At 39.7% G+C, this 18,600-nt stretch overlaps 3 protein-coding genes across 3 annotated transcripts in view; 2 read left to right on the forward strand and 1 right to left on the reverse strand.

Annotated features, from left to right (window-relative positions):
* The window catches only part of agbl4 (AGBL carboxypeptidase 4), a 259,679-nt gene extending 255,550 nt beyond the window's left edge, over nt 1-4,129 (forward strand). The window contains exons 12-13 of the mRNA XM_061033500.1: nt 3,332-3,425; nt 3,572-4,129. Of these exons, the coding sequence (XP_060889483.1) occupies nt 3,332-3,425; nt 3,572-3,677 (200 nt within the window). The 3' untranslated portion in view covers nt 3,678-4,129. The remainder of the gene's footprint in view (nt 1-3,331; nt 3,426-3,571) is intronic.
* Nucleotides 1-18,600, reverse strand: part of hsh2d (hematopoietic SH2 domain containing) — a 148,704-nt gene that overhangs the window by 55,209 nt on the left and 74,895 nt on the right. The gene's annotated exons all lie outside the window — the stretch shown is intronic.
* spata6 (spermatogenesis associated 6) lies at nt 4,315-18,599 on the forward strand. The gene is made up of 11 exons (XM_061034807.1): nt 4,315-4,515; nt 5,047-5,184; nt 5,602-5,650; nt 5,779-5,820; nt 5,952-6,076; nt 7,699-7,779; nt 10,964-11,401; nt 13,141-13,243; nt 13,570-13,610; nt 14,002-14,165; nt 16,881-18,599. Exons 1-11 carry the CDS (start codon nt 4,426-4,428, stop codon nt 16,990-16,992), a joined length of 1,383 nt encoding a protein of 460 aa, XP_060890790.1. The 5' UTR covers nt 4,315-4,425; the 3' UTR covers nt 16,993-18,599.

Here is an 18,600-nt window from a genome sequence, read left to right on the forward strand (position 1 = left end):
TTTTATACACAGTACAGTAAACAAAGTGTGTCCTTGGATATGTACAAACAGCTACATCATGCCAACCCATCAGTCAGATCAGCCACACCCCCTATTGTGAATACTTCAGTTTTCTGCACTTCTACATGGCTTCAGTATACTGTCCACCGCCTAAAATGTTTTCTAAAGCCAGAATTAACCATATTGGGATTAAAGGGATTGCAAACAGCAAGATGGCAAAACTAAACACTGTGTCCAAAGTTATTACATTGGCTGCTTAATGAGGCTTACATATAATTTAAATAGGAAACTAAGATAGAAGTTTACCGCCTGTGTAGTTGCTGTGATATTTGCTATAGACTTCAAAACTGTTTTGTTTTTTCAAAGGCATGAGACATGTTTTATTCTTTACATTAAAGGGATACTTCACCCATTTGCATTAAGCTTTGTATAATTAGAAACCTGGTAATATTTTTGAATGGTCGTGCATCCTGCCCTCATTTTCCCCTGAGATGGGAAATCTTTGTATTTCTAAGTCTGAAAAGGAGCTTCCGCTGACGAAAAAATCGTTATTTTGCATCATCAGAAGCTGTTGCGGTTAGCGGTGTGAAACTACAAGGCTAGTTCCTCATATTTTCGACCACTGAAGCTACAGACCAATCACAGATCAGTGGGTGGGAACTCACTCCCAGAATCGAAACTTAACGTCCGCCATATTGCTTGGAAGCTATGCTAACAGGCTCTATGGAGAAAGCTGATAATGGCAAAAAAATACAAATATAGTGGCGAGACGGCTGCTGCCGACAGGCCGGTCTTGTGTCTTGGCTGCTGCGGCCGCTGGCTGCGGCTGCCAGCTCAGCTCAGCCTGCCTGTCAGTGGCAGTGAGGACGAGGAGCCCGGGCCGGCTCGAGCTGGGGCAGACTGGTAGTGTTGGTGATCTCACTGTTTGCCTATGGACACAGACATAGAGTCTGTTTTCTGCCAGGAATTTCAAAGATCAATTCTGGAAGAAATCTCAGAATCAGTTGAGGAAATGGCCTCATGTGTTGAAGTAAATATGTCTGTAAATGTTTTATTACTATATATCTACTGCTATGTTGTATATTTTGGAGAAACTGTAACGATCAAATTTCCCTCTGGGATTAATAAAGTATTTCTGATTCTGATTCGGCCATATGTGTTGTAGTAAACATCTGCAGAGGACCAGTGGTGCTGTGCATTCTGGGATTTGGTGTCTTTCATCCACATGAGACCAAGAAGGCACCAACTTCAAAATCTATTTCAAATTTCTACTACATATATGACCCAATGTCAATGCAGATTCATGTTTCAACGGGTGAAGTATCCCTTTAAGCATTTTCATCCAGGGTCTAATGGGAATTGGCTCACTTTTGAAGCCAACCTCAAGTGGCCACTCAAGGAGCAGCAGCTTTTGGCTCTTCTGTGTTGTCATCTTTTCTCGGTCCCTGGTTGCTGCTTGGATTGCACTCTGAAAACACGTCCATGTGTCTAGAATGGCTTCAGATGCCAAAGATCTTTTTGAACTATCTCACATAGTTTATCTGTAGTTTTACCTTGACTATTCAGAATCATCAGCCAGCAGCAAGGAGACAAACTGTGAAACCACACACACACACACACACACACACACACACACACACACACACACACACACACACACACAGACACACACACACACACAGAACGTTTGGCCTGATGCAGGACTCACACACAAACCTCCAGATGGGGTGTAAACAGACTCTGGAGTCGTGTGGAGAGGGGTGCCATCATCCTACTGGGTAATAAATGAAATCCTGTTCAGACTCATGAACATACGCACAAACACTCCCTCGAAGGCCAAGGTGACAGACTCTTTACAGACAGGTTTGCTTGCTTATTCACAGGCTTTACCAGGTGCACCCCTTTGTTTGTGTGAGTTTCAGTGTGTGTGCTGCTTAAACTATCGAAAACAACAAAACCAAAAGTGTACGCCCAAACACTCAATCCAAACCAAGAATGGATGGTTTACAAGTTAATAGCTTTTGGACAACCAATTTTTTTTTTTTTTAACCTTTATAGCAACCAGGATATATGTAGCTGGTCTTCCTTTGATCATTGTGAGAAATAGGAAAAGAAAAATAGAAAATGTCTGAATCTCAATCTTTATAGATAATCTTTGTTGGTATGTCAGTTGTTTCAATCACACAGTTGTGACAGATTGATAGCCCGGCACATGACAGACCGTATCTGAGTATCAACAAGGTAATGACAAGGGAAAGTGACAGATTATGTCTATGTGTTGCTCCATCATTCTGCAGTGTGGTAAAGAATGGAGGAAGCTAAACATCAATGCCTCCAGACAGAGAAAAAAACCTCTGTATTTGGGTTTGTTTTAAATTGGAATCTATCAAACAATATGTATGTGTAATCTGTGAAGATGTAGACTGATGAAATAAGAAGGCGTATGCCTTTCAGGTTTTATAGATGGATTGGCAGCTGATATAGGGGGATTTTTCACTGCACTCGCCTCGGTGACTCGATGAGATTTAATTCTACTTTAGAAACACTGTTCTTATTTATCTGTATTTACTATATCCTCGCTTGGTGATTGGGAACATTGTAGCATTCTTCGGTTCTCCACTTGTTCATTATCTGAACCTGATTGTCATCATTACTTGCTCTGCTACCCTAATGATCGCAGGCATAGCAACAGCACTCATAGACGCTCAGCTGTTTTATAAAAGCAGAGAAGTTATTGATAGTGTCCCTAATGTAGTGAGGGACAATTGGGCCGGGAGATGATGTGCACTCACCTTTGAATTTAAATAGGTCTTGGTGTAGGCCTATGAGTAATTGCGTTTGTGTGATTCATACCAGCATCATGTATTTAGCTGATGTGAGAGAAATGCATGTGATTTAGCCTCACTTAAATCACATTGCAACTTGTTGTACCCTGAGGATTTACACTGCTCATTTGTTGTGGCTTGTCCCCCACAGGTATTAAATGTGCAGCAGAGAGTGTGTTTTTCATGGACTGGGGGTGAGGGGTGTTGCTGTGGATGTAAACAGCTGCCCTTAAGGAGCAGTTACAATAAACCGAACAGTTCAGTTAGCTTATGACCTGTAAAACCAAAATAATGAGCTGAAAATGCTACGATGCTCTTTTGAATGGAGACACCCTGCAGAGTGGGATGAGAGTTTGCAGTTTTGAGGTTCACTTCACAGTGCAATGAGATGACTATGAAACTCTTCATAGAGGTCCCTGTCAACATTAAAGCCACTGATCTAAAGAATGTTTTGACCAAACGTATTTTGCCTCATCAAAAGACTTTCAGCTTTAACTTTTCCTCAGACATGAAACTGGGAAGAAATGTGGCTCGCACCTTCCTAGATTACTACAAACTCAACAACCTCATCAGGGACAACAGGCCAACTCACATCCAAAGGTAATTTAGCATGAGAATATTCATATATTTTAAAAGGAAATCAATAACCCCAAAACATTTTCACTTATGGGTGTCCTTAAATGCAAATTAACCTTTGTTAGTCCATACTATCTCAGTAATTCATATTAACATGTTATTGTGTCCAGTTCTGAGGTGAAGTCCCAAACAGATGACAGTAACGGAAAGGACGATGGTGTTGGAAGAGACGCGGCAGACAGAGAGATGGAGAAGTGCCAGGGTGTCAGGCACTAGACAGACGGACAGATGGATCCAGACTGAGCATGTATAAAACACGGAGCACTGTAGCAGGAGGATCCTTCACACTTCATTGCCTTTAAAGCTCCACATCTCTGCAGCTATAAAGACTTATTTTCACAGATTTGTAACAGTGGGACGACTGGGACTTGAAGGATTAACTTCGGAACAAGTTTTCTCCTGGGTTATTTGACTATAAGCTATGAAATGTGTGTGACTGTAAAAATTGGACTATTGAATTCCAAGGAAAGACAATTTGCATCTGAGGCCTTCATTCAGCAGCTCTTTATTATTTAAGCAGTTGTAAATAATAGCATGCTTCCCCTACATTAACTTATTTATGACTGCATTGCGTGTTTATATGGTGATGATTGATCATTAAACATTTACATTTCGACTCATAACTGCTTCTCTCTTTTAGCAATATGAGGCTGAGGAACATATGACAGCTCTGATAAAGCCTATAAACTTATTTATATTGTATTTTTTTGAATGTATAGATTTCTCTGTTTTTATGTCTTCTTTGTGTCTATTTTTGTTGTTGGCTAATGCTCAAATGCAGATCTCGAGGCTTTTATACAAAGATTTTGAACAAAAGCGAACACAGCAGCTCTGACTGTGATTATCAGCTCAAATCTGAGGATGAGTGCAGAGAGAGCTTTGATTGGCTACTCCTCCGTCACATGACAACACATCCGCTCTGTGACTGTTGCTGTTATGACAACGCACTGCGAAAGTTGGATGAATGGCTTCAGTGAAGAAGAAGAGTCAGGTTTCCTCGTCTAAAGTGCGCCAGAAGTCTCTGTCATGTACCGTATACTTGGACGTTCATAGAGTAAGTGCGTGCTAATGCTGCTCCTTTGCCACAAAACACTCACACTGACCTGGTAATGTAGCGTATTAAAAATAGCTACCTAGCTTACATCCTCTTCCTCTTCCCTTAACATTTCCTGACGCTTCCTCCTCAGGGGCGACGTCAGCTGCTGCAACTTGTGGCAACTATCGTGATGAATTATAGATCCTGTTAGCAAACTACCAGAACTAACGTGTGCCCTTCAAATTCATTTTCTTATATTGACCTGCAGTGCACTTCAGTGGATCCATGGTCTATCCCTTTGGTCTCTTTTCAAATACAATTTACAATTTTTGTGCAGGCCTAAGTATAATTTGCTCTGTTTTCCTGTTTGGTTGAAGTTAAATGCCCTACTGATATTGATACCTCTCCTGTGAATCACTGACTGACCATAGAGTAGTTCAGACTCCTGATGTATAATGGTCAAGACTATTGTTTTTTTTTTACATTGTTGACACTAGTCTGACATGATGCCACCACAGCAGTCACCATATTAATATTGTTTGTATGCAGGTTACATGTCCAGGTGTGCTCCTGTCTAAAAAGAAGGATCTCTACCTCAGTGTGTGTATCATGGGCCAGTACAGGAAGACCCCCTGTTTGCTACCTGTGTTTCCTTTGATCTTTCACCACAAAATGGTATTTTTCAAGGTGAGAGTGGCTGTATCTATTAAATGAATAGACTGCTTCCATTACATCATCAGACAGAATAATCACATGAATATGGCAATTTTTTTCTTTCAGATTGAGCGAAAGATCAAGCCTACTGTAATCCTACTAATACCTATGCAATACTTAGTTTACAAAAGTGTCGTAGGCCTGTACCTCTCTTTTCTCTCTATTTGTTCCATTTAAATTATTGCAAATTTGGTGAAATGCCGGCTTTTACTGACTTATTTTAAAGCTTAAGTTTTCAATCTAGCAAACCTTCAATTTTAACATTACTGCCTCAACTCCATAAAAAAAGGCCTTCTTTTCCCTTGAGAGAATGGCAGAGCTAGATACATGCTGTCTGGCTGGTCTTGTTATAAGTATTGATTGGCTTTTGTCTGTACTCTGTTGAACTAGACTTTCCCTGGCGTGGTTGACCCTGCTGATGTTGCTGACCTCCTGGAAGGTAAACAGCCGTCTGGGATTTGCTTCTTCATCTTTTAGTCCTAAATCCTCTACTATTCAAGCTTCTAGTCTATTAGCCGTGATACTGATCATTAGCTCACAATCTATTTGTGCTTTCCTTCCTCTTAGCTGACACAACATCTTTTGAGCTGATTCAGTTGGTGCCTCCAGGTATGCTTTCTGATGATGCCTCGTGGTCATTTTAAGTCTTCACTTAATCTAGTTATTACGCTGCAAAAACATGACATCTAACTAGGATTTTGCATATGTTTGTTTGCTGTTTTGTCTTGTCTGTTTTTAAGAGGGTGAAATCCTTGCTACAATGGAGGAGAGCACAAGAGATTTCTTGTACCCTGAATCTGCACTGAGCTCCAGAGAAGGAGCTGCAGAGAGAGATATACTGATGAAGAGATCCTCCTCGTTCCCTGTAGGCTATTTTTCATTTATCCTTTATTGTATTTCTTAATCCTGTATCCAGAATCAGCACCTATGGTTAGGTATCACTGAAATGATCAATCCCACACCTGTTTAGCTTATCAATTTTAATTGCAATTACGTAGTTTTGTTTTCAATAAAAAGGGGTTTTAGTCCTCGTGACCTGGTGAGAAAACAACCAAGTTTTTTTTGTTGAGAAGTTTTACTTACTTACTAGGTACCAATGTGGAATTTAGTTTCAGATCCTAACCCAATGTGAGCCTATATTCAGCCGATTTCTAAGAATGTCATATTTAAGTAAGCTTATGAGTCATAAAGTTACTCACTAAGTGTAATCGGTAAGACATATTTATCAAGTGACTGACTCAAACGTACAGAGTTAAAGTCACTTCACATGTTTCCTCAGAGAAGAAATAGCAAATCAAAGAAACACATGTATCCTGTATCTGCCTCATTGTACACTCTATACACATCCTTACACTTTAGTTACTGTATGGTATTCTTCATGAATTGTGTGCAATCTTTGATATCAAGCAATTCTAAATCATTTTTATAAACCATAGCTGAAATGAAGACTAGACTTTACTGCTAGACATTCAGCTCTTGGTAAACCACTCAAATCAGAGACTTGAAGAATTCAGTGCCACATCTGATGCTGACAGTAACATTGCATGGACAGCCATACGTAGTAAACAAAATTAATGTCAAATAGAGTTTTATATTTTTACGCCTTTTTCAGCAAAAGCATAAAGATACAACAGCCTAACAAACGTTTTTTTAAACAGCAGTTTTTTTATAGAGATACGTCTAGGTGTTTATATTTTCCTGCTTGCAAATATGCCTAAGGTACTCCACACTGAAGGATTTGTTAAAGGAGGGATGTTAGCAGATGATTTTAAAATGTTCACGTCACAGTGACCCCGCACTCTGCTCACATGTGATCCAGCTTGATTGGCACCAATATTACACGTGTCACTCTTAGACTGGAGATAGAAGATTGTTGCTTCCTCAAAGTGAGTCTCCTTGTAGTCACTGTGGCTCAACTGTCTGTGCACATGACAGGCAGGTACACTACCAAAACAAACCAGTTTAAAAACACTGGCTTTTCTACGACTAAAATGAAGTGATGTGTTCAGAAAAAAGTCGCATTTTTACTGAAAGAGCTGTCAACAGCATTTGCAATGCAAACTGAATAGAGAACCTTTTTCAACATTGGTCTTACTCCTCTTCTTATATTATCACTTTCTTTCTCTACCTCTTTCTCCTCTTCCTTTCATTCCTTCATCTCCCAGTGGCTTTCTATCCTCCCCTTCTCCTCAAGGGCACTAACTGGCATATTGAAATGTCTTTAAACAGCAGTCCCCCTCACCGTTGTTTTTTTTGTGTTTGTGTTTGAGGCCTACATAGCAATTTAGATGTCTCTCTCCAAATGCCATATTATTTAAACATCACTGGAGCCTTATTCTTTTTTGCAATTAGTTTTCCTCAAGCCAGGCGTAGATTGAAGATTTGTGGTTGTAAATTGGTGTCTCAAGCAGTGCTGTTATCTGTCCCTTTTTCTTCATCTCCCTGTTAAAGGTGTTGTGTTTGGTCCCATTGTCACTCTTCCTCTAGAGAATCGCCCCCAGAGTGGAGTTTACCACCACATCAGTCATCGAGGAGAGTAATGGGAGAGACAACTGTCCTGCCTCACCTGTAAGTGTGTCCTTCTTTTTACATTTCATACATCTATGCATTACCACCAACACCAAACACTAACTATTTACAGTTTTCTGCCTTCCTTTTTCAAACTACTTTATGTCTTATGTCATTAGGGTCATTTTCTTTACACATGCTTTTATCTGTCAATAGTCTATCATAACACCTCAGTCAATCATAAGTTAAGTAAACATTGCATTTATCTGCCTTAAGAATTTCTACCATTTTAACACAATAATACAGATGCATACTCTGTTAGTGTTGACCACAAAAGGGAATAGTTAATCTCTAGAGGGTTCTAATGAGTGGTATCGCTCACCATCAGATTTGTCTGTTTCCACCATATATACCCACATTCTATAGTTGCCATGGCTACTGCATCTATCTATCCATACTGGCAGTGTTTCAAGGGTATCTCTCCTCTCCTTGTGAATGTAATTACAGGAAAGCAGATCAGTGATGCTGATAATGGGGCTCTTCTCACATCTCTAACTAGCTGGGAGTTTTTACACTATTTTTTGCCCTGAACCAGTCACTCTGCCTTTCTTTTTTTTACAATGACTATCCCAGATGAGGGTCGCCTGTATCTCTGACACTGTGTCCTCGTAGGTTTTAACTCTTTTTCTTTGTCTGTCTGTTTTTCACTTGTGTGGACACTCTCAAGTTTTGTTCCGTGACATGTACCCATCCTGTCTTGTAATTTTCAATTTAGAGTAAAGTAAATGCCCTCAAATATTTGTCTGTTTTGACAATATTTTTTTACTCAAGCTTTCATCAAAAGCGCCCAAAACGTCCGGGTCTAGCTCCTGAGCTGTGAGGATTTTCTGCGTTTTCTTTGTTGTGCACTATCAGACAAAATGCAAAATGTCTAAATGACCTTAGTCCCAAAGAGATTGTGGTGTTAATTTTCATTTGTAATTCAAACTCTTAGTCAATAATATACTGCAAAGTAATAGATAACGGATACATTGAACCTACACCTACATAATCCGGGCTTGATTCATGTGAGGTGTAAGATTGTCAAAATGTTCTACGATGCAATACTTTTTGATTCCACATGTTTTAAAACTAAAAAATCTGTTTTTTTTTTAAATGAATGATAATCTAAAAAAATACTGGCACTCGAAACAAACTACAGATATTCAATCTCACTTCAACCAAAACATCCGCAGTCAAAAGAGATGGAGCCTTTTCTGAATTGTACAAATACTTTCTCAACATTGTGCAATTTAGACGGTTTGCAGGAGTTGTGTTGTAATTTGGGGTAATTGAAAACAATAAATATCTCATTATTGAGTGTCTAGGATTTCTATTTTTGTTGTTGTTGTTGTTGTTTTGTTGTTGTATCAAAACAGGTATCAGTGTAATTTGATATTAACTAGTATCATATCTACATTTAAAGTTCAGGTATCATGACAAACAAGGTCAGGTGTGTGTATCAAGGTGATTTCAGCAGGTGTATACTGGAAGGGTAGAATAATGTTCTGATTCTGGACAGAAGAGGAGTATTAAAAAAGAAAGAAATAACAGTGAGGAAGAGATCTTTCACAACCGGTCCTGTTTGTAACATGTGATCCATCACACAGCAGTTGCCATGTTTTGCCAAAAACAATACCATGCATTTCCCAGGTGTGGTAACCTAAGCTGAGCCATTTGTTTAAATGGGATGTCATTGACAGGGAAGCAGATTGTCAGAGTGTTCTCCTGGCCCCTCGGGGAGATGTCTGGATCAGAGCACTGCTGTGGCTGTCAGACAGTAGAATTTCTCAATTTTCTTTATCCTAATGGCTCCTCAGCATACGCTTTTCGCTCACTGTCTGCCCACCCACCTGACAAACCCTGTCCTGATGTAATAGAGATTTAGAGTGATACCAACTCCCACAAAAAAAACTCTGAAAATGAAGAGACCAATAAACAGTTAGGTTTGAACAATGTCCTAATCCTTTGCAGAGTATGATGCTCCCATCTCTTGATAGTTTTCTTCATTCACATTTTAATAAAGTTTTGAATCCAAAAGTTGTTTGAAACCATGGCAGCAGTTGCTCTTTGATTTTGACCATGACTGCATAATGGATGTTGTTTTTATCATTTAACTTGAAAAAAAACTGTGAATCACAGCTGCCAGCATTATATTATCTTTGTTTTATATTGATTAATTGAATCTTGACATCAAAGACTTGAAATAAGTAGTGTAACTTAGAATAGATTAATTGTTGTATCCAAATGGAAAGTGCTTTAGATGTTTACTTGCTTTGCCAGGAGCACGTGTCCAGACTAATTCACCAATTCACCCCTCAGAAGCTGATTCAGACAAAATGTTGTAAATGGGTCCGTACAATGTGTGTACACTCTTAGTCTAGTTATTGTTAATCAGCATCCCAAGCTGCGCTGACCAGTGTCTTTAACAGCACACTAATAATGGCAATAGCAGCTGATCAAATCAAAAGGCCTTCACAGCTCTGTTGGCGACAGGAAAACAGACCGACTCTCAGTCGTCGTCCAGAGACGAACAGACAGAAGAGCTGAGAGAAGTCAGAGATGGTGGTAGATGTGTGGGTGGGAGAACATACTTTACTTAATTCCATTAAATGAGACCATCCGCAAATGGCAGCCAAGATGAGGATTTAGTCATCACTTAGTTTCTTTTAAAAATAGTTTAAATGTTGTGTGATCTCCCTTATTAGCATTTAGATTATCTTTGTTTTACAGCCAGGTAATGCCTCTTTATCATATTAGACTGGAGACGGCCATCAAATGCAATTAACATTTTATCTTAACGTATTTATCCCCGGTTGGCATTACCTGCAGGAAGGGGGTTATTGCATCTGAGCACGATGTTAGTGGCCATTAGAGTTATTGAAGTAATTCTGCAGTGGTGGTCTCCATGGCAGTGCTGACTGAGAGAGCTGCTGTTGTTGTAACACTTAAGCTGAATGATTTAGCTAATGGTTAAGTCCACGGAGAGCAACGTCTTTGTCGAGAGTGAGAGCAGCTGCCTTAATGGCTAAAACAGCTGACGCTTGTGTTAAGGAAAAACATTTCAGTCTGTGGAGAAATCTAAACTGCTGAGACAAATGTTATGTGTCAACTTAAAACGGGGACTGGTGAGAGTTGCTTAACATGTTAGAGCAACATATCAATTAATTCTTTCTTTCTCTTATATTCTATTCCTGCACTCTAGGTGTGCTTTTCTCCATTGAGGTCATCTTTAACCTCGTCAAAAGAGGGTGCAGTAAAGAAGTCTTCTCCATTGAGGGTGCATTTTTCCAAGATAGATGACGCAACCTGTGTCACTTCAAAGTGTGGGAAGGAAGAGCTAAATGTTGATGCTAGAAGTCCAAACTCTGCAGCTCTCTCAACATCCAGACGCGCCCCTTCTTCAAAATCAACCAGCTGCAATCCCCAGAATAAGAAGAAGGAGAGAAAACAGGCTTCTCCCAGAGTTTCTGTGGACTCTGGCTACCAGCTGCCGACAGTTTCCTCAAGGACACGAGCGTTATCCCCTTACACCCACCGCAAGATGTGCCAGCTTTCAGAGGACGCCCGGCAGAGGCTCAGCCATCTCCAGCTGGGGCCTCACCACTTCAGGAAGGAGACCGAAAGCCAGCAGCCTTTCTTGGTTTGTTACGCCACTTATTATACTTTTTTCCTCCAAACTGAAGGCAGATGACCAAAAAAAGAGTGCTGTGATGGTTTGTTTAATGCTGATAAAACACGTGTTCAGTGGACAGGGGTTACAAAATTAATGGGATCCTGAATAGATGTAGTTCAATCCTCAGTGGGAGCTTCCCAAATTTTAACATCATCTAGCAGGCAGATTAAGTGGAGGGTTATAATAAGAGCGTGGTGTTAATCTCTTTACCTGAGCCGTTAATGGATTTTGACGTCATGAAAATGTTTCACGATGTGTGCGTGTAATACGGCCTATTATCCTCTTTTAGGGGCCTGAGTGTGCTTTAATAGCACACATGCTGGATTTAGGCTGGTACACAGTTATTTGTTAACACTTTAATTACGGCTGTATCATTGATATAAGAGATTAGCGTATAAAAGGGAGTGATTTTCTGATCACACAGCCTTAGGGAATAAACACTTGATGGACAAGAACAGCACAGCCTCTGGATCTGAGCCCCTCCCTCGCTCTGCTCCCAAATGTATTTCTGCTTCTTCATTTATATCCAATCTAATCCTGAGGTATGAATATCAGAATCCACCAGCATGTAGTTATTAAAAGAAATGATTAGGTTCCCCACTTGTTTGTTTTTGTCACACACATGAATGGAATTTACTGGAATACAACAGGCGTTTTATTAGAGAGAGGAGCATGTTTTCCCCTCGCTGGTTTTCCCAGGGGAATCTTCTGTCGACAATTAACCCTAGTAATTGAGAGTCAAGCTGCAATTAACAAATAGATACCTAATGAAGTAGCTTAGCCCCATCGTGAATGCATTATCAGTGTGTGTTTCAGAGCCTTAACTCCCTCCCTTGTTTGTGAGGAGCGAGGCTCATCCATGCACAAACCCAAACTAGGTTCTTTGAGAATTTTCTTTTTTCAGCAGCTTTACCACATTGCCACAATATAGCAGACAAAACATTAGTCTGTTTTTGTCATGGCATTTCGACTATGTCATTGGCAGACTGTGATTGATGGATGTGTCAGTATCAAGATACTGTTATAATGTGAGGAAAATAATTCACCTCTCTAAAGGCTTGAGTGCAAAATCCACCTCACTGTGCATATGTTTACTATGTAGATGAACTCTTTCAAACTACAACATTGTTATAAAGGACCAACAGGGTTTCCCATGCACAGCTAACCTACATACTCTGGATTGGTTCAAGGAATATACAATTAGGCAATGAATAAATAATCTGCTGAATACTGAAGACAACTTTACTGTGACTTTCTTGTGAGGGAACAACACGTTTCGCCTGTAGCTTCCACAGGTTCGATGAAGGCCACAAGCCGAAACGTGTCGGTCTAACTTGTTAATAAAGTTGATCTTCATACTACAAGTGTTGCTGGAGCATTTTGACCTCTTCCACAGGTTGGCCCAGCATAATCACACATGTGTGTTAAAAACACATACCGGTATTTGATACACGCTATAGTTTTTGTTTGAGGTTATGACACTGAATAATCTATATTGTGATGATCAGTCACGTGACCATATGTATTAAACACACCTGTTAATGCCCATGAGATTAAGCTGGGCGAACCTGAGGAAGCCTCAGACAAAATGTGTTTTTCCTTCACAAAAATGTCACAGTGAAGTCATTTTTTTTTGTGCGGCGAAATATTTACAACATTGTAATGTTTTGACAGCAGATAGTTTTTTCTGCTGTGTTTTATACCAGGTGCCTCGCTGCAGCAGTGCCTCATGGATGGGAACTCCTCCTTCCTCTCCTCAGAGCGGTAGCATGAATCGACAGTCTGTCAGCTTAATATCTGATCACACAGGTAGGCCTTAACACATTCAAAAAGTCAAACATACTGATACACACCTGAAGCTGTGCTCTACCTGTACTCCTGTGCTGAAGAAATGTTGTCGTATTTTAGCTCATTGATGTATTTTAGGGTATCAGCAAAGGCTGATAACATTGCTGCTTTTTTCTTTTTGTGATATTGAACAAAAACCGGAAGCAACCTTTAGTATAGACACAAAAATGTAATCTCTGTACATCTGTGTGTTAAATGAATAGTGTCTATGTCTGGTCGATGTTATGTCGTTTGACATTTGAGTTTTTAGCTTTTATAAAACATCCTGCTTGTCTTTGTTGTTGTAGATTCTTCTCTCCTGGGGAGTTACAGACCAAAAACAAACAGAGTAAGTCTGATCATAGCATTTTATCCAGAGCTGTTTGGCAGAATGGACTGTTCACGTATTACATAGGTTTCTCTCTAGTCATGGCCACTGTGTCACTACATAAACAAAGTCAAAGACACATATTTAAAACTCTAAACTCACACAAACATACATTCTAATTAACCATTTCATGAGAGCTAATTTTCACACTCTGCCCAGTTGTCCCAATTTTCCTAAGTATTGTTGACAACTATACAAAGCTGAACCATATAAATTAGTATTGACAGTGACATTTTTAATGTTATTTTATTTCAATTGGTTTTGCAAAGCTCGAAGACGTACCAAATTGCGTGAGATTAGTGGTTATAACTTTAAAATAACTTTATTTCTGTTTCCTTGTGACCTCTTGCAGGTGAGTTCAGGTTCCGTCAGGGTCCACTCGTCTCCAGAGACACAGTTTAGACTTGAAGCCCAGACTGAAAGCCCAAAAGTGCGAGGTGCTGCCTTATCTAAGTCAACCCTGACCACATCAGAGCCCAGAAGTCCCGTGAATCTCAGCCACTCCCTCAGGGAAAGGTAAAAATCTGTAGATAATGCAACCGTACCTTGAAAATAATTTTTTTTAAAGGTCAAACATTATGCAAAATACACTTCACCATGTTTTTCCAACACTAATATGTGTTGTCTATAAACCCCCTAATTGTGGGAAAAATCCATCCTCTATGTCTTTTGCCTGCTCAACTTTTCAGAAAATATGTTCTCAAACAAGCCGTCAGGAGATCTTCCCTTTGTGACATCACAAATAGAATTAACTCCAGAGATTTGGCTACCCGGAAGGACTTTAGGCTATATGTGAACGCAAACAGCCGCATTTTTCACGCGGACTTTACCCGGAGTTTCTCCGGCCAGACCACTAGTATTTTTTCCACAGAAAGTCCAAGTGAGCTGATGTCTGAACCCGGCAGCATATACACCGGAGATTTACTACTTCCGCGTTGTTTATTTACGTCACGTCTTACATCGGGTAATCCCCTGACCCCCCTCCCCTCTGACAGGGATAGTCCCCCGCTGTGAGGAGCATATGTGAACCGCTAGGTCGGGAGAATCTCCAGAGCAGTCCTCCTGTAATTATCTAGATATTAGCCGGAGTGCATGTGTGAAAACGGCTATAGAGGGGGTTTTAGGCATCATCAAATTGAGGATCAGAGTAGATTTTGAGCAAGAAACTTCACAGACATGTTTTGGGCATCTCTGAGACTTATTTAAACTTGTTGAAAAGGAGGATAGTATGTGATCTTTAACTCTAAATATTTGTGGTAAAATCAAAAACACTTGTAAATATGAAAAATACTTTCTGCAGTTGATGGTGTTTTATCAAAGATTGGTGAAAATTAAGGGCCAGTGGTAATTTGCATGGTTGTTTAAAACGTTCCATTGTAGAAAATTGTATATTCAGATGGAAATCAGTGAAATGCTCCAAGGGTCTCCTCAAAGACCTGAGTGTTTTTTTCTGGCCAATATAAAAACAGGAGAAAAGCATCTATGCCTTTTTCTCACTGTGTTTGTCCTGAAATTCTTCTGATCCATCTGTGTACTTCATTGGTGTTTGTTCAAAAGATCTTAAAAGTACCACAGGCACCTGTATGAGTTTCCAATTACAGAATACGGCAAATATGTGGCAGTCCCAAGAGACGTTAGTCATACACTGCCGCTGCTACATGTACGAGTGTGTCTCGCCTAATCTTTAATTTTGATCACTCTTGACAGGCAGGATGAATTCTCCTCCACCCCTTAAATTATGGAAGCTGATGTCTTGTCATGTTTGTTCATTATGGAGAGGGGAGGCAGAGAGCAGGGAAAACAACGAGGAAAATGGTATTGATTTGTGTTTCAGCTCGAGTCTGATGCATTTGACCCGATGCACGCTTTAATACATTCAGAGAGACCTTGTCATCGATCATGGCAGCTGTGAGTTAAACACACCGAGGGGACAGATGTTCTGTTTTGTTTGTTTGTTTGTCTCCGCTCTCCTTTCCCCTTCCCCCCACAGCTCAGTCCATAAGTAAACATTAAAATCAATAGACAATCTTAAACTGCAAAGTAAATTGTAGGAAATGAATGATACTTTTCTCTCAATTGAAAACGCGGCAGGAGTTGCAGGGCGGGAGATTAGAGCAACTCTTTGTAGATTCCCTGCGGCAGGCAGAGGGGCACGTCTTACCACGAATCTTTGATCTATAAAGAAAATGACAGATGTCAGTGGCAGCGTTTGCTCCCTAAGCCCTGAAGTCTCAGTCTATTCATGTCTCTGGATGATTTGTCCTTGATGACTTTTTGAAGCAGGTAGCAAGTTTATCAGATTACAGATGAAAAGCTTCCATTCCCACACTGTGAGCCCGGCCAAGACAGCAGCCAGTCAGACAGACGGTCATCACCCCGCAAATCCGAACAAATAGACGAGGATGAGAAGCAGTATGGGCGTTTATTACTGTTCACTTCTGTCTGTCTGTCAGAGCACATTCATTTCATAACTTTCTGTGGACAAGTTACAGACACTGTACTCTATGGATGAAGCACATTTAAGTGTCCTATTGAAATGCACATCTGGTTCTGCTACTCGTGATATGATATCCTTGTGTTTTTTCCAATAAAAGACAGAATGTAAAAGAACCAACACTAACATGTCGATGGAGGAAACACTTTGATGTGTTTGAAAAGATTTCACAAGTCTGTTTAACAGTGCACTGAAAGTTTGTGTCAGGCAAATGTTATGATAGTTTCAGCTTTGTATTCACATCCACATCTTGTGTGATGTTACAGCACAGACTAGTGGACAAAAGGAATCTGTGTCAGAACATCTGTATGAAACACATGCATTGAGGAAGTCATGATTCAGAGCGGTTTAATAGATCAATTTATGTCATTTTTAAAAGTCAGAACATTCTCTTGTGCCAGATTGATGCACTGTGTTTTCTGTGTTTTCTATCATTGTAACTTATTATGTTGTTTCCTGGAGTGTTGATGGGTCATTGTATTTATAGATTATATTTTTTGTCCTTAAACCAAATTTCTGCCAAATTCTCAATCTGTTGCAAATTCAACCAAAGATTTTAATCTTTAGTTGACTTTCGGGGGTTCCAGTCATCAGGTTGGAAATTACTGGATTAATTGATGAAGCAAATATTTTGAATTATAACCCTTATATGGTCACAGTAAGTTTTTTTTCTAATAAATAAGGCTTTGTGTCAGCACATGTTAAGTAAGTTCTTAATGTCCCTTTTTCTTTTTTAGGCTCCCGACCAGCCAGCTCAGTCCATCCTACTGGGAAATCCACAGCCGTGTCCAAAGGATCTTACAGACACACAAAACTACCAGGGACCACCAAGTGATTTTTGACCTTTGACCTTTACTGATCTGCCGACATGGTGACCAGACAAACAACTGAGTTGCCAATACAAAGATGTTTTACTGTTGAACCATTCATTCTAACAATGCTGTTACTTTAAACTTAAAAACAGGTACTGGTATTTAATACACATACACACATTCACAAACCCTCTTAACCTCATGATTTAAAAATTCAGTGAGCCAAACCATCTCACACACATGGATCTTCATTTATCTCCCTTCGATGTTTATTTAAATCTCAAACTATCCCAGGCACCTGCTGAGCTGTGCTTGTCGTTGTAGTTACTCTTTGAAAAGGCAGAGAATTTGTTGGGGTTATGCTCAAAAGCAAAGAAGCGCTGCTTCCCTCCCACCCGTCAGCTGGGCTGTTTTTTTTCTAAAACGCCCTGTTGGTGAAAACCAAACAGAGACGTTTTAATTTCTCTAAAGCCTTGTGTGAAATTGGCTCGGGTACAAAGAAGCTACATTATGTGTGTGTGAGTGTGTGTGTGTGTGTGTGTGTGTGTGTGAGGAGGCGACATGGTGGATGTAAGCTGCAGCTGTTAAGGGCTCATCTCTCACAACACAAAAGAGAGACAAGAAGGTAGCCAAGAGCCACCGATGGGAGCCAGCAGCTAGAAGCGACTGAAGAGATTTAAGAGAGGAGGAACAAAAGAAATACTGAATCAAAGAGAAGAAGACACAAAGCATGGAGCCTTAACATAATCATTCACAGTGTTACACTGAAATGTCTTGAACATTATCAATCAGACGGTTGACGGTATGAAGGTTGTATGAGCTCATTGCAGGTTATCTGCTCTTTGTAATGAACTTCATGTCAGGTAGTATTTCTTCTACCAGGAGCTCAGTTAAATATTTATCAGTGTTTGTAAAGTAAAATGCAGTGATGTTTTGCACTTTTATAACTGCTACTCAAGGTTTCATTTTATTCTGAAGGATGCCAAATGTAAAAGAAAAGTGAGATTATTTTACTGATCAGGGAATTATATAAGTAAATCTGCAGTCAGGACCAAATCATGTTAAACTTCATTGTATTATTTTTTCTCATTGAGTTATATTGACCATGTTCCCATCCTTAGAGGAAAAATGTCCCATTTCCTACGTAACCAGTCAGATTGTGCTGCTCACTCAAAAGGGTTACATTGGAAATGTTTGTTTTCTTACAGCGATTTAAAATGTGCCTCATGTGTTCATCCTCTGACTGCGTACATTTTGTTTCCCAAACGATATATCAGATTTAACATTGTTGTTTTAGTGTCTGATTTCACTGACTACTTTAAATCTTCATTGAACTATTCCTAACCCAGTGAGCAGTTCATGTTAGATAGCATGTTGTCACTTTGTTAACTCATGTATTCACTCATTTGAAAATGTATTCTATTTTAAAGACAGTATTATATTATAAATATCCTTCAAACTGTGGTTGCCTTTAATTGTAATATGAAGAGAAGTGATGCATTTTCAATGTATAATTGTGATCGGGCACATTTTTCAGTTTTGGTTATAAACGACAACATCGTGGATTCTTTATCCCACAGGACAGTTTGAGCCATACTTTCAAAATGTGATGAGTTCATCAAAGGATATCATTGACAAACATCAG

The sequence above is a fragment of the Labrus mixtus genome, chromosome 3 (genome assembly GCF_963584025.1).
Source record: "Labrus mixtus chromosome 3, fLabMix1.1, whole genome shotgun sequence".
Classification (NCBI taxonomy): Eukaryota; Metazoa; Chordata; class Actinopteri; order Labriformes; family Labridae; genus Labrus; species Labrus mixtus.